The sequence below is a fragment of the Dama dama genome, chromosome 22, assembly GCF_033118175.1.
Source record: "Dama dama isolate Ldn47 chromosome 22, ASM3311817v1, whole genome shotgun sequence".
In the NCBI taxonomy this organism is placed as follows: Eukaryota; Metazoa; Chordata; class Mammalia; order Artiodactyla; family Cervidae; genus Dama; species Dama dama.
In genome coordinates, this window is record NC_083702.1 from 21,017,317 (window position 1) to 21,033,753 (window position 16,437).

At 36.6% G+C, this 16,437-nt stretch overlaps 1 protein-coding gene across 2 annotated transcripts; it reads right to left on the bottom strand.

Annotated features, from left to right (window-relative positions):
• Positions 1 to 1,312: 1,312 nt before the first annotated feature.
• On the bottom strand, positions 1,313 to 16,318 carry LOC133043275 (killer cell lectin-like receptor 2). 2 transcript variants are annotated; one of them, XM_061124104.1, is made up of 8 exons: positions 16,049 to 16,318; positions 14,438 to 14,554; positions 12,165 to 12,254; positions 10,413 to 10,646; positions 7,531 to 7,673; positions 5,426 to 5,532; positions 1,912 to 2,059; positions 1,313 to 1,826 (listed from the first exon to the last, which is right to left on the bottom strand). In XM_061124104.1, exons 2-7 carry the CDS (start codon positions 14,550 to 14,552, stop codon positions 1,921 to 1,923), a joined length of 828 nt encoding a protein of 275 aa, XP_060980087.1. In that variant the 5' UTR covers positions 14,553 to 14,554; positions 16,049 to 16,318; the 3' UTR covers positions 1,313 to 1,826; positions 1,912 to 1,920. The 2 variants fall into 2 exon arrangements, with proteins under 2 accessions (XP_060980087.1, XP_060980088.1); XM_061124105.1 differs by lacking the exon at positions 1,912 to 2,059.
• Positions 16,319 to 16,437: the final 119 nt, after the last annotated feature.

A 16,437-nucleotide genomic window follows, 5' to 3' on the forward strand; every position in this document is an offset into this window, starting at 1 on the left:
CCACTTCCCCAAATTCCCTGAAACTACTCTGAACAAAGGAAAAGAAAGATATACTCAAAGTTAACCTGTGATTCATATGCCTTAAGCCTAGGTAGTTAACAGTGGACAACTATCAACAGGCCTGTGGTCATACCCCAATAAGCATAATAGAATGTATGATTCTATTTGGTTACACAGATAATTAGGGTATTCTTTTAGGTGATGGAGAGCACTGGGGCTCTTCTTTCCAGGGGCCTTGTTCTCCTGTTGGTATATCATTTCCATAAATACTGGGCATATAGCTCAAAGTCCACAGTCTGGCCCAAGATGGAGTCCTGCTTTCAAGATGGAGCCTGTACTGTTCCTCCTTCAATACATTGTTCTCCTAATCTATGTTAATGAAACTATATATTTGTATCGAAATCTGCCTTTCTTCAAGATTCATGTCAATTGTTTTATGGCCCAGGATGACTCACCTGGTGCCAATTTTATCTCAATAATCCATGTTGTGGGTGAGGGGCCTGGTGCCATTCTCTGAGTTTTGAGACATTTCCTTTCTTTAATTAGCAGACTGCTAGTAGCTATATAACATCAAGCTAAAGACTAGCAGGGGGGCACTTTTTCTGCCTCCTTCTGATGTCTATGTCAGAAGATTTCTCTATCTCCTTTATACTTTAATAAAACTTTATTACACAAAAGCTCTGAGTGATCAAGCCTCATCTCTGGACCCAGATTGAATTCTTCTCCCCTGGAGGCCAAGAATCCCAGCATCTTTCGTGGTTCAGCAACAACCTTTCAGCACCAGAGCTCTTCTGAGCCACCATCATAGCACCAATCAGCTGCACAATTAGTTGAGGCATCAGCTTCATGAGAAAAATGAGTGGTAGGAATAGAAAGTGATAAATTTCACTACGGCTTCATAACCAATTACAGAGACAATGGGATTGGTAGCTATTTTTTACAGCTCTTTTTATAGCTATATTTTTTATAGTTATATGATAAGAAATTATGTCTTTTTCTTCTTCCTTTTCCACTACCACTTTGTATAAGAAGTGATGGTGGAATTCATCACTGTAACACTGTATTTCAAATTATGAAGGGCCACATCTAGAGCTGATGGGGAGGACTGTGTATCAATTGGAAGTCTGCTACTGGTTGTTCAGTCGCTCAGTCATGTCCAACTCTTTGCTACCCCATGGACTGCAGCACACCAGGCTTCCCTCACAGTACTGTACCAGTGCTAAATTTCCTGATTTTGACAATTGTTCTATGATTATAGAGGACAAAATCCTTGTTCTTGTGAAATATTTAGACAAAGGGGCATAATGTCCTAAATTTATTATCAAATGAATTAGCAAGGAAAGAGACAGAGAGAAAGAAACTATAAAATGCATATACAGTAAAATTTAAACAAATGGTAACCATGGGTAAAGGTTACATGGTAGTTCCTTGTACTACTGTTTCAACTATTCAGTAAGTTTGAAATTATAGCAAAATTATTCTTAATGAGAGTTAAGTATCTAGATGGGGTGGGAGGAAGGATAACCACTTTTTAGTTACTAATTATGGTCTCTCAAAGCCAGAGTCTATTGAAATGATTTATCCTATTGATAAGGAAAAAACTCAAGCTATTTATCAAAGTTGTCTAATTGATTCTGTTGATGTTTCAGGAAAACAGAAAGCAATTCCTCAAGGCCATTAAAAGAGAGGGGTAACTGCTCTCCAAAGACAAAATGATTCTCTCTTCCCCAAGAAGACACACGGCTTCTGATGTCTTCGATCACAGTCCAAAAGAGCGTTTTCTCTTCCTCTTCCATCTCATCTCTGTTTCTACAGTAAACTAAGTCCTGCAGTCAAAAACATTAATTTATAATTAACCACAAATTACTATAGAAAACCAATAACAAAAAAATTTACAAAATTACATTTCACCTTTTCTTCTTAGCATTTATTGAAGCAATCAATTCTCTTCTTGCAGATACAATTATAGGTTTTAGAGCAATTAATAGTTTCTATTCTTGTTGAGGTTAAAAATGCACATTCACTTTTCCAAAAATGAGAATTCATTATTGTCAAATTACTGTAGGACAGAAAACATACATGGTCAACTGTTTAATTCTGCAGCTTACAACAACATAAATCATATTTTTAAGTCTGTTTTCTAAATATCTGGCCTATGGAAATATTAATGATAAGTTCATCACTAAAAGATTTTCGGGACTTCCATACTGATCCAGTGACTAAGACTCCACGCTCCCAATGCAAGGGGCCTGGGTTTGATCCTTGGTCAGGAAACTAGATTCCACACACCAACAAGCCACAACTAAGAGTTCACCTGCAACAACGAAAGATCCTGTATATTTGAAACTAAGAGTTGGCTCAGCCAAATAAATAAATAAACTAAAAGATTTTCTATTGCTCTTAGCCCATTAAATAGAATAACATCTTCTTGATCACATCTATAACCTCACATTTTGTTTCACCCTGGGAATTTTTGACCATAGAGCAATATTGCTAGTTGAGATCATGACATGTTAACCTGCTTTCTTGTGTTAATTATTTCAATTAAAATGAGATATTTAAAAGGAGAGGAACTGAATTTCTATGATACAGGTAACAGGGTAGCATGTGAATATAATTTAAGAAGAAAAAGTAGAATTGGAATATAGGCAGAGATGAAGTTGTTGAATGGATGTTTTATATCTTTTCTTTCCCTCTCTCCCAGTTAGCTATGGGGCTCTTACCCCCATAGCTAATAGTTATTAAGTAAAACATTAAAATTTCACTGAAAAAGTATCCAAAACAGGATCTCTATTTCAGCAAAGTGGTCGATTAGGGAAGAACTATCTTCCTGTTGAAGATAGTGTAAAGTGCTGAAAAAAAATTTTAAAACCTCTTGAGCAAGTTCATGGACTGGCAAGAGGCAGATTTGTGCTCAGGCTGTGAGGGTTAAGCAAAGATGGAAGCCCAGAACAGTAAGTGAAGCACTGAAACCAGTCTTTCCCTTAGAAGTAGCAGGCTAAAGAATGAATTCTGCCCAAGATGAAAATTCTATTGGGTTGGTCAAAAAAGTTCATCTTACAGGAAAACCTGAACCAACTTTTTGGCCAACCCAATGCATAGAAAACAAGCTACCAAAAGGGTTGAGACAAAAGTGATATGTTTCCAATATAAACCACCTTAGGACTGTCTTGAACCTTGAATTTAAGCAGAAGAGAAAAGGAATAATCCCACCTAACAATCCAAAATCACAAACCACCTCTCATGCAATTTGCATTTGCTGTATTACCTAGGAATACTTGAACATGCTATAGGTAAAAAGAGAAACAATTAAGGAATATAAATGAAACTAAATAGCTTGTGAGGCACAAGCAGAAAAGAAAGCAGAAAGTACCAGATGTGTTAAGTAAGTTAGTAACCTGTGTGATTTGTTAGATTATAGTAAGCAGAGGACTTTGCTTGGCAGTAAAGAATTCACCTGCCAATGGAGATGTAGGTTCAATTCCTGGGTTGGGAAGATCCCCTGGAGAAGGAAATGGCAACCCACTCCAGTATTCTGACCTGGAAAATTCCATGGACAGAGGAACCTGGTGGGCTACAGTCCAAGGGTTGGACACAACTGAGCAACTGAGCACAAAGACAAAGAGTAAGTAGAACCCATGTGTGCTGAACATAGGAAAGGAAGAAAGAATCAAGCAGACACAAAACATCATACATAAAATATACATGATGAACATAGACACTCTACATTCAGTCTTAAGTTTGTCACCCATGGGGGACACTCATTCTGGCCCCCTGCCTGAAGAACTCCAGTAGAATCTATAGCTGTCCCTCAGGTTAATTGCAAAGCTGCAGCTCTAACCAGGCATGCTTGCTCCTGTATCCACCTAGTAGAGAAAAGGTATCTGCTGGCCACAAGAACCTTCTGTCTGTTGGCCCCCTTACACAAAATCTCAAGCCTGGCCCTTCCACCATTATCAGGGAAGTATGATACCACATAGCCAGGTCAGATGAAGAGTGTGTAACTTAGGATCCAGGGCGTCTTTTCACACACTTGCCCCTTCTCCTAACTGTGACAAGCTATCCCATCCCATCCAAGTGTGATAGGCTATCCCATTTCTTTCCCCCTGCATAGCGCTATGTGTTTAACATGGATTTGATTAGTTATGCAATGTGAGCATCTTATTTTGGCCCTGAAAGTGTTCACCTGAAACTGTACTCACAGACTATTACATTAATGTTGCGTCCTGAATGACATCTCTTGTAGATTTGCAGCCCAGAATCACACTACTTGCAAAGCCCAAATTTAGAATTAAAAACTGCTCAGATTCACAATGCCCTAAGACAGCCAACAAAGGCAAATTTTTTCCTTGAGGAAGCCACCTTCATCTCAATCCTCAAATAATTTCCAGAGGCTCAAAAAAAAAAAAAAAAAAAATCACTAAACACTACAAAGAAAATGACATCATGAACAAAAGATGTGATAGGTTGGACCCACAAAACTTCAAATATTAAAATGATCAGGTACCAAATATAAATTGAGGATGATCTTTAAAGAAATAAACAAATTCAAATAAATTCAAGACAGTTTGAATACACGAGTAGCTAGCAAGCAGATTTGAAAATGTAAGAGAACTCTTAGAAATAAAAAATGTAACGTTCAGATTTTTTAAAAAAATCATTGAATAGCAGATTATAACTAAATGTAAACTCAAGAGTTCACAAAGTACTGCACTTAATAGAAGGACTATAGGGAGGATATGGGTGTATGTATGTGTATACACACGCATGAGTGTATGTTTATATTTACATTTATGTTTGTTTATAATTAATATAAACTACTAATACAAAGGCTTCCCAATGGCTCAAGGGTAAAGAATCTGCATGCAAAGCAGGGGATTCAGGAGACACAGGTTCAATCCCTGGGTTGGGAACAACCCCTGGAGAAAGGAATGGCAATCCACTCCAGTATTCTTGCTTGGGAAGTCCCATGGACAGAGGAGCTATGTGGGCTACAGTCCATGGGGCTGCAAAAGTCAGACACGACTTAGTGACTAAACCATCGCCACCACCATGAATACAAAGGAGTTTCAAGTGAATTTTGAGGATACTCAAAATACTTATTTGTGGTTGTGGAAGGGATCACTATGGCTAACTCAAAATGGTCCAATCACATCACATCGCCTTACTTTATGATTCTGTTTTAGTCTGCGGGCCTCATAACACATACTTCTGAACATCTGTTTAGCGTCATAATTTTATATTAACTCTGTATGATGCTCCTCTTCCTTTTTAACTATACTTCCTGAAACACTTTTTGAATCATTTTCCTTCTTACTAATGACTTCTACCTGAAAATGAGTTGAGCTACATGAAGATTCTTTTTAGAAATAATCATTCCAACCCAACACCAATATTAGAATTTGAATGCATCCCAGAAACTTACAGTCTAGAAGGTATGCCATTGTCAATCCATTTCCACCTATTTTCCGTTTGGCTAAATGATAATCCAATCCAGTAGGAATTTTGACAAGCCTGGGGTTGAAGGAGGTTCTAAAAAGGAAACAAAACATATCATGGGACTAAATTCCCATCTATTAAATGAATGAAAATAAGGTCAGGTAAAAGATCCAGTTGTTTCTACTACCAGTGGTCTGCTAATTTCTACTTGATCCTTCATCCCTCCTTCCTAAAAGATTCTCTCTCCCTTCAACCTCTGTATTTTCATTTTCCAAAGTAATGTTCATCTAATAGTTTATTTCTGTTACAAACAGCTGCCAGTCTAGTAGGTTATTTAAAATGTGGAAAAGTTTAAATCTAAATATCTAACAATAGAAGAGTTGTTAACTAATACATGACATTTTATGAAACCATTCAAAGTCATGCTCCAGAGAAAACTTAAGGGTTAAGAAAAATAATCATTACATATTCCAAGTGAAAGAAGAAATCTTCTAAACAAATTATTAAAATAACAAATGTTCGTGGGGATGTGTGCATTAGAGCCTTCAACTTCATTAAAAAGAAAAAAAAAGACGTGCTGTAGTTCAGTAATTGGAAGGGGTGGAGGGAAACAGGGCCATATTTGGAAATATTTACTATGCCCCCAAACGTAATATATCAAAATGACATAGTACATAATGTCTGATTAAATGACTGAATATATTTCTAAATATAATTTTAATTATTTTAGTGTGACAAACATAAAAAATTATTTTATGACTTGACATCATAATTCTTTCATGTTATGATTTAAAACATCTGCTAGATTTGCATAGAAATTTTGTTTTGTTTATCTAGATAATAAGTAGGGATTTCAGACTGATAGTTGCAACCGTTTCCCTGTAAAAACACATTTTGTGTGTGTGAATAGTTTTTATTTGCCATAAATTTAAAAGATAAATGCAATATTATTGTCACTGTATTTTCTCTTTTTACAATTCTTTTTGAGAGGTATACATATTGACATAATATATACAAATACTGACCAAGTAAATGCTACCTACATGCGTGCATGCTCAGTCACTCAGTTGTGTCCAACATTTGAGACCCCAGACTGTAGCCTGCCAGACTCCTCTGTCCATGGGATTATCCTGGCAAGAATACTGGAGTGGGTTGCCATTACCTCCTCCAGAATGTTGCCTACAGATGCAGTGAAAATTACCATAAAGCTAATTTGTAAAACTACCGCCACTTTTATATTTCTCATTATTATCTACATTTTCCATTTGGGAAAACTGAGGCCCAGAGTGGTTAAGTAATTTGCCTAGGGTCACCCGGCTAGTAAGTGGCAGAACTGAATTCGGTACCAGGCAGTCTGGCTCCTGGATTCCTAATAGTAACTACTAAACTACACTGCCTTTGGGTTTTCAGTTACCACCTTATAGGAAAATAATAACTGCTGGCTCCAGGTTGCCATTTACTAAAGGGTTAAGTACTTCATCAAAGGAAAGGCATGCTTTTTCTTCAGAGTCCTAAATAAGGGAGATGATTGCAAAGACCCAAATTGCATCTTCAAGGGGGTTTCCATTTTGGAAATAATCGTGCCCCTCATGATAGATAATATGTATTGAATGCTTATAAAATAGCAAGATCACATTCCTATCAGCAGGCAAGTTCTTCTGCTCTTTAATTTTTTATCTTTTTTGTGGAAACAAGAAGGTATTTGAGAATAGCATTCACCAAGAGGGGAATATTTACTAGGGATTGTGATGAATGCCACATTCAGCCCATCAATTTCTATCTCCAAGAAGCAACTGCCACTCCTACCCTCAAGGAGGCTCTCTGTGTTACAGGCTTCATGTTCTTCAGTTCTCACTTTTAAGTAATTAGCTTAACAGAAGGAAAGACCAAAGATATTTCACTAGAAAAATCTGTTTTGTTTGACTTTTTTTGAGACTCTTAACTATGCAATTTTTGTTCACTTGACAGTCATGACACAAGGAATAACTGAAGGTTCCTTTTTCTAAACTCCCCCATTTTCTCAGTATCTTGGGCCCAAAGGTGAGAGACAGAGGCCTAGAGGATAAAAGTACATATAACAATCCGTGATACCTTTTCTTCTGCATCATCTATCTTCAAAAGAGATGAATTGTGACTTTGGCAAGTCTGTTTACATCCCATCCAGGTCTTAGTTTCAGCAGTAAAGTGGTAACAGTTTACTCCCCAACACCACCAGGAGACTTCCTTGAGTTTGCCTTTATATAATACATAAGGTGAAGCATTAAACGTCTTTTCATCTGGTATTTTGTTAAGCAGAGGAAGATATTTATCAGCCCTCCATAACTCAAAAAATCTTAACAGCTATCAATAATGATAATGTGAATTTCATCAGAAGTCAGGAATGCCGAGGGAACTCTGCATTCCCATAGTCTTTGCAGCACTATTCACAATAGTCGAGAAATGGAAACAATCCAAATGCCCGTTGATGGATGAAGAAAACGTGATCTATTCCAAAGGGAATATTAATTTTCCAGCACTGGACTTCTGAGGTTATGAAAACAGAGATAGAGAACAATTGAGAAGCACATTCTTGATTAACCAAAGGTGACTACTTTTACAGAATCAACATTGTTTTTATTGCCCTGTATCAAGAAACACAACAACTAACAATGTCATGTTTACTTTTTAGTCTGTTGCCAAAACTAAATACAGAGTTCATAAATATAAAAAAATAAAGAGAATATTACTCAGCCTTAAGAATGAAATCTTGCCATCAGTAACTGCATGGATGAAACATGAGGATAATTATGCTAAGTGAAATAAGTCAATGACAAAGGGCAAATATTGCATGATTCCACTTGTATGAGATGTAAAATGTAGTCAAACAGAAAGTAGAAAAGGGGTAACTGGGGGAAGGGAAAGGGCTGTTGTTTCATGGGTACACAGTTTCAGTTACTCAAGGTGAATAAATTCCAGAGATCTGAAGTACAACATGGTGCCTGTAGCTAATAATGAATCGAACACTTAAAAACTTGTTAAAAGGGCAGACCTCATGCTAAGTGTTCTTACCACAGAGCAGAAAGGGACATAGGAAAACTTTTGAAGGTGATAGATATGCCTATTACTCTAATTGTGGATGGTTTTACCCATATATACATATGTCCCAGCTCATCAAGTTGTACACATTAATTATATGCAGTTTTTTGCATATTAATAATACCTCAGAAAAGCTGTTTTTATAATAATAAAATTAACTTTATATGTTTAGAGATTCTGAAATGCCTTCTAAATAAAATTAAAATTATTCTTTGGAAATTTTTCTTGTCCTCATCTTTTACAATATACCAAATCAAACTATTATTAATCCCTCAAAGTACATTTATGATTATTTATAGAAGACAAAAATTGAAAACAATCTAACAGTCTAATAAAGAAAACATTTAAATTGTCACAAATATAATGCAATAACATACAACACTAACAGACATGTTTGTGAGGAGTATTTAAAACTATGGAAGAGGCTTTTTGGTGGCTCAGTGGTAAAGAATTTGCCTGCCAATGCAGGAGACCCAGGTTCAATCCCTAATCTGGGAAGATCCCACATTCCATGGAGCAACTAAGCCCATGTGCCGTGACCATCAAGCCTGTGCTCTAGAACCTGGGAGCCGCAACTATTGAGCCTCTGTGCCATGACTACTGAAGCCAGTGTGCCCTAAGTACATGTTCCACAACAAGAGAAGGCGCCGCAATGAGAAGTCTATGTACTGCAACTAGAGAGTAGCCCCGACTCGTCACAACTAGTGAAAAGCCCGTGCAGCAACAAAACCACAGCACAGCCAAAAGTAAATAATTAAAAAAAAAAAGACTATGGAAAAATGGCCACAGAAGAGAAAAAAACAAGATGTGAACCTTTCTACAGCATGAAATCTAAATTTTTTATAGGTAGTAAAAAAATAAAAGAAACAAAAAAATAAAATATTATTAATTCTTCAGTTCTAGAAAAAGTACATTTCTACTAACTACCATACCTAAATGATATCAAATACGCAAAATCTCTTTGTATGATAAACACTAAACAAAATATTTAGAAGTTGATCAATCAGGCCAATTCATTCCATCATTATGCATAACAAAGTTTATTATTGTATGAGAGTTAATATTCTTATTTCTTAGATGTTTTGAATAGTATCATCACACAATGTCACACAAACATCAACATTCTGGCATGTCTTGCAGATGTATTAGAAGGAATATGCATGTGCGTGCTCAGTCACTTCAGTCTTGTCTGACTCTTTTCGATCCTATGAACTGCAGACTGCCTGAATCCTCAGTCCATGGGATTCTCTAGGCAAGAATACTGGAGTGGGTTGTCATGCCCTCCTCTAGGGGATCTTCCTCACCCAGGGATTGAACCCACGTCTCCTGCATCTCCTGCACTGCAAGCAGGTTCTTTACCGCTGAGCCACAGGGGAAGCCCACTGGAGGAAGTACATATTGATCATAAATAGATTAAATATCTGAAGTCAGTGCAGAATGGAAACACAAACACAGAGTTATCTTTACAACAGCATACAAATAAAAGGACTTGCACTTATTTTAGCCTAAATGTATTTTTACTAATAGTCTCCATATTTCATGTCAGCAACAAAGTTGAAGTGTCTATAATTTTCCTGCAGGTCCAAAGCAATCCAAATTTTCAGGGGCCCTGATATAATACTATTTTACCTTCTGGGAGCATAAGAAGGCAAGAACTGCAATTGGGTTTGGGAAGTATAAGACTATTCATCCAAACATGATTCCTGGGGTTTCAATCCTATATTTGAAATAAGCAAACTCAAATAACCATGCTACATCTAACAGGCACAAATTAAAAGTTGTCTAGAAGACCTGGATCCCTAGCACATAACATAAGCCTGTATTAAGCCTCAAAACTTTTGGAGGAGGAATAATTAATGAAAAATTGTGTGATCTTCAATTCAAGATTTCCTCCATACCTGTATTTGGCAAAGACTCTGAAGACTTGTTTTCTTGATTGCATCCCTTCTTTTCTGTAAAAGGTAAGTCTGTCTTTATTTGCTGAAGAGTTTCATTTAGTCTATCACATTCTGAAGTCTTCTTTGTCAAAAGTTGCTTCTTTAAGTAGTTGTCACTTTGTATAACATCATACTTCTGACTGAGGTTCCCTAGAATTTCCTCCTGTTGATGTTTTTCTTGAATATACTGGAAAACTAAAATTAACAGCATAGGTATAATTTTTAAAGTACTTATAAAGCTTCACTGTTATTAGGACAGGAGAAAAGAAATCTCACTTTGACAACCAATCTATTTCATTCCTTTAATTAGTAATTTTACATTTAGAAAGTAACACCTCTACAACGTGACCATATAAATTGAAACATCAGATTTCTCACTATGGGCCACCTAAGTGTAGAATAAATAAATCATGATTTCTAAATAAAATTATGATGGTAACATCTAAGCATTCAGTTCAATTTCTTTTTAAGTTAGCATGTCATCTACAAATAGGCACCAAAGGAGAAACTGACCAACACTTAGCAACACATCTTCTGAGTATGAAAATCTACACTATGGCTGATTCATGTCAATGTATGACAAAACCCACTACAATATTGTAAGGTAATTAGCCTCCAACTAATAAAAATAAGTGAAAAAAACTGAACAGCATGAAGAAATAGCACCAATATCATTGGAATAGACAGAATATCCATAAGAAAAAAGAGAGGAAGACCCAAATACATAGTTTTATCTGAGTGTAACATATTAGTACTTTTCCCTAAAGATGTCAAGGAACTCAAATGAAAGCTAAAGGCCACATTCAAGATCATCTAACATCCATGCATAGACTCACTCATTTTACTAAATCATTTCCTTATTATAGATTTTTTTAAAAATTAAGAGAAAGTCGTAATTCACTTTCAAACAGCTGTTTCTCAAAGAATTTGTATCTCAGATTCAAAGTAATGTAAATTTAGAAGGTGGAATATTACAATAGTTCCCCTTTAACCTTGGTTTTGCTTTCTGCAGTTTGAGTTACCCCATCAACCACAACCTAAAAATATTAAATGGAAAATTCCAGAAATAAGTAATTCATAGGTTTTAAATTGCACGCAGTTCTGCATAGTGTGATGGAAACTCGCGCCATCCCTCTTGTGTCCCCCAGGAGGGGGAATCATTCCTTTGTCAAGTATATCCCACTCTCATCAGTCACTTGGTAACCTTCATCAGATGACTGTCGGGGTATGCAGTGCTTGTATTCAACCCTTAATTCACTTAATAATGGTCTGAAATCACAAGGGTAGTGATGCTGGCAATTCAGATATTCGCTTACTGTGCTTAAATTACAAATTTTATCGTAGGTGTGTATGAATAGGAAAAACCCATAGTATGTACAGGGTTCAGTGCTATCTGTGATTTCAGGCACCACTGGGGGTCTGAGATGGTGTCCCCCATGGAAAAGGGGGTTTTCTGTGCTAAGTCCTATATCATAAAAAATGTTAACATGCCTTATACAGAACGGACAGCTCATTACAGCTTCAGAGATACAGGAATAGATAAACAAAATGAAAATCACACTGTGATTATATCTGGGGAAAACATCACTAAGAAAGAACTCCCTGGAACATTCTCTGATTATAGCCATGGAACAATTGATAGAGCATGCTTGGGACCTACACAATGAGTGGTTGTTTCTATTACTCAGACTTGGATGTATTTCAGTTACTTACTCATTATACCCAGCACGGTGATTGTCATCAAGAGAAGTAAACAGAGGATCCCAAGAGTCACTGCAATGCCACGCCAGGGCACTGAAGACTCTAAATAAAGAAGGAAGAAAGTGGTCATTGGGGACAGAGGTCGGCCCACTACTCATCTTAACCTGGACACCATTTGAAACATAGAAACAATCTTCTCTAAAAATTTTCAGGAACTACCCTGGTGGTCCAGTGGTTTAGAATCTGCATTGCAATGCAGGCGGTACCAGTTCAATCCCTGGTCCAGGAAGATTCCACATGCTGCCAGGCAACTAAGCCCATGCACCACAACCATGGAGCCTGTGTGCTACAACTACTGAAGGCCTCGTGCCCTAGAACCTCTGTGTGTGTGTGTGTGTGTGTGTGTGTGTGTGCACGCGCGCATGTGTGCGCACTCACATGCATGTGTGTGCGTGTCAGTATTCTGACTCTTTGCGACCCCATAGGCTGTAGCCCACCAGGCTCCTCTGTCGATAGGATTTCTCAGGCAAGAGTTCTGGAGTGTGTTGCCATTTCCTGGTCCAGGGGATTTTCCCAACCCAGGGATCGAACCCCAGTCTCCTGCATTGGCAGGAGGATTCTTTACCACTGTGCCACCTGGGAAGCCCTTGTGCTCTTCAGCAAAAGAAGTTTCCACAATGAAAAGCCAGTTCACGGCAACAAAGAGTAGCCCCCGCTCACTGCAACTAGAGAAAGCCCAAAAGCAGCAACCCAAGACCCAGCACAGGCAAAACTCGATGCATAAAAATTTAAAAAACGTTTTACAGAAATACATCATACAAAGGGTTTTTAATTTGCCATCTAGTAACTATAGTTTTAAAACAAGTGAAGTTTTAAAGAAGTTTTTTACTTATATTCACCCATTGCAGAAATCCAACACCACAAGAAGAGTACTGGAGGAGTTTTAAAATGCATCCCTTATAAATGCACAGACAGGTATGTGTGTGTGTGCATCCCTTAGAAAAGCACAGACAGGTGTTTGTGTGTTGGGGGTGAGGGGTGTTCAATCATATATGACTCTTTGCAACCCTGTGGACTGTAGCCTGCCAGGCTCCTCTGTCCACAAAAGTACAGATGGCAAAAAACACAATACTCATTTGTGAGGATCCACAGTGACAGGCATATTTGTGTGATCACAACTAATCATGAAGAAGAAGGAAAAAGCAGGCAATATTCATGAGAAATTTGTAGCCAAGAGTGAGTATTCTGAAGCTGCAAATGTTACTGGGCTCCATCTCTTAAAGAACTTTCTAGAAATCAATTTTTCTCCATTTATCTTAAAAACTTTTTTCTTTAGCAATGCTCTATTTATTTTCCTACTTTCAAGATCCTCTCTCTCTATATATATACACATACATATGTATGTGTATATATATTTGTATATATATCTGAAATTTGTATCTCTGATGGGCATTACATTAAATCAGTAAAAATCATTTTCAGTTTAGAGCTTGTGACACTGTTTGAAGGTACAGAGAGAGAATGGAAAAGTTTGAATACCCTTTTGATTTGAATATTTTTGTTTTTTATTGCCATTAAAGTTTGGTAAACATTTAAGACACCAAAAATACCTTTTTCTGAGTAAGAACACTGCTTCTAATGCATATTTCTCATGTCTTCACATTCTGTAAGATATTTCTTTAGGAACTGCAATGTTTTCTTGAGACTCTAGTCTGTCTTTTACTTTGGAAGCCCTCACAAGGGACTTTCCTGGCTGTCCAGTGGTGAGGACTCTGTACTTCCAATGCAGGGGTGCAGATTCGATTAGTTGGGGAACTTAAAAAGAGTCCTTGTGAATTTGGCTTGACCAAATTTGAATAAAAACACTCTATTACCTTCTCAAGTTTAAAAGAATATATCAATTTCTCCATTCTCACAATTTTTTTAAGAAGGTCATTAAAGATCATTATGGTTTCTTATTATCAACTGAACACCTAGAATATGGATAGAACTTTTTATTTCTAACATCAAAAGTTTGACAGTCTATAAGAGGGCTTCCCCCGGTGGCTCAGCGGTAAAAATTTCCGCGGACAGTGCAGGAGCCATAGGAGATACAGGTTCAATCCCTGGGTCGGGAAGATCCCCTGGAGGAGAAAATGGCAACCCACTCTGGTATTCTTCCCTGGGAAATGCCATGGACAGAGGAGCCTGGTGGTCACAGGTCACAGAGGTGCCATGGGGTCACAGAGAGTTGGACTTAGCAAGCACATAAGAGTCAGGTGAATCTAGATGTTTCAAATGTGTACCTTTTTCCTCAGTCTTGTCAGGTCTTTGAGTACCACCAGGTCTTAATCTGTTTTGTGACGCTGAAGGTGACTGAAGAAATCTCAGGGTGGAATAAGTCACTTCTTGATCACTCATCTCTAGAGTAAACAAATATACGTTTTGCATCAAAACTTTCAACTGAATGACTTCATTCCAAAGAAAAATTAAAATGTCATTTTCTAAAAATATACTAGGATTAAGAAGATTATGCATGTGTGTGCACGCATGTGGATGTGTGCTCAGTAATTCCTTCAAGGGCCTAAAGTATGTAGACTGAGCCTGATTTATATAAGAAATGAGAAACTTTCAATATTTTTGCTAAAGTCATTTATACTCCTAGTAACTATAGCCATGATTATTAGAAAATATGGGAAGAATTTTTTTTTAATTTACTGATAGATTAAATAGGCTAGGTCCTATTCCATTTAGCTCAAAATGTTCAACATGCATATATACAAGTGTTAGACAAAGTGATACCATCACAAATTACTGAGATACTTTTAAAACTATTAATTCAATAAACAAAAATTATATCTTTTTGAGATTTTGAAAAACAAATAATCTTGGCTTAAAATGTATGTGTATATGTATATACATATACTTATATATTATGTATTCAGATCTACATTATTGATAGTAAAAGGTTCTTAGAAGGATTGGAATATCAGTTTGTGATAATTATTTCTTGACCTGAGTAGATAAATATACTGTGTTGTTCTTTTCAACTATTACATGATGCTACCAAAGTATATGCCATATACCAACTGCAAAAAAAAATTATTGAGGGTTAACACTGCACATTGGTTAACATATCAGATTCCAGTGCCTCGTGGGAGATGTGCCAAATAAAAATCTCTTACATTAGACCCCAGACACTTGAATTTTTAATCCCAAATGATTCTGTGCATATTAAACTTAAAGAAATAATCTTCTAGTTGCCAGAGAAGCCTACGTGAAAATAAAATTTGTTAACAGGCAGTCTTTAGTTAATGCCCATAAAGGATTCTATCTATCAATTGATATCAATATAAAAAGAAACTTTAAACTGTAGATATTTATGATGTACCTTGTTTGTATATTAGTCAGTGTGAAAAGATGCTAATAAACAGTAAATATGGAAAACAAATAGCACATGTAACTATATTCTTTCATTCTTTTCTTTAGTATCTAAACTTTATTACTCACATTTTCCCAATTTCTTAAGGAGAAAGGGTTATTTCTACTACAGAACTCTTCAAGATTGATTAAGGCAATATGTAAATCATTAGACCTAAATAAAAAGTTGTTGACTTCCCAAATCCCTCTTTATTTTGATAACACAAAGCAAAAAATCATAACCAATTTTTTAAAAAGAAAATAATTTTCCATAAATGCTGAACTACAGTTTTCATCTCTTTAGAGTGAATGCAGTTCTAACTGAACCAATTTAAAAAAATAAAAAGCTTTCCTATCCCTCCTATATTCCTGCCAAGTCATTTATAATAAACTATCATATTCCAAGAATCTTTTTTCTCTAGAATCTTTTTTTAAAATCAGTAGGACTAATAGATACTCAGCTATAAATATCTGAGACAATAAAAAGCAAACATTACCTGTGTCGGCGCTGTCCAGTGATGCAGATGGAGAAAACTGACCAGAAAAAGGTGAGAGAAGTTGGCCTTTACAATCCCCTATTCTTTGGGTGTGTGAGAGGCTGTAAGATGGAGGCAGACACGAATTGACTTTGAATCATGCTCTAACTCAAAATTTTCTGCCCCTCCTCTTGACCAAAGTGATGAAAGGAAATTGTATGATAAAAGCTGATGTTGACGAGAAAGGAAAATGGTCATGAATATATCTTCACCCATTTCAACTAACCAACCACTTCGGTCCTATGTAAAATAACATTCAAAATCTGTATTGAAGGACAGAAAAAACAAACTAACATGGCTTTGGCGGAAACAAAAAGTAACTCTTTTAACAAAAACTTGCATCCTTAGAA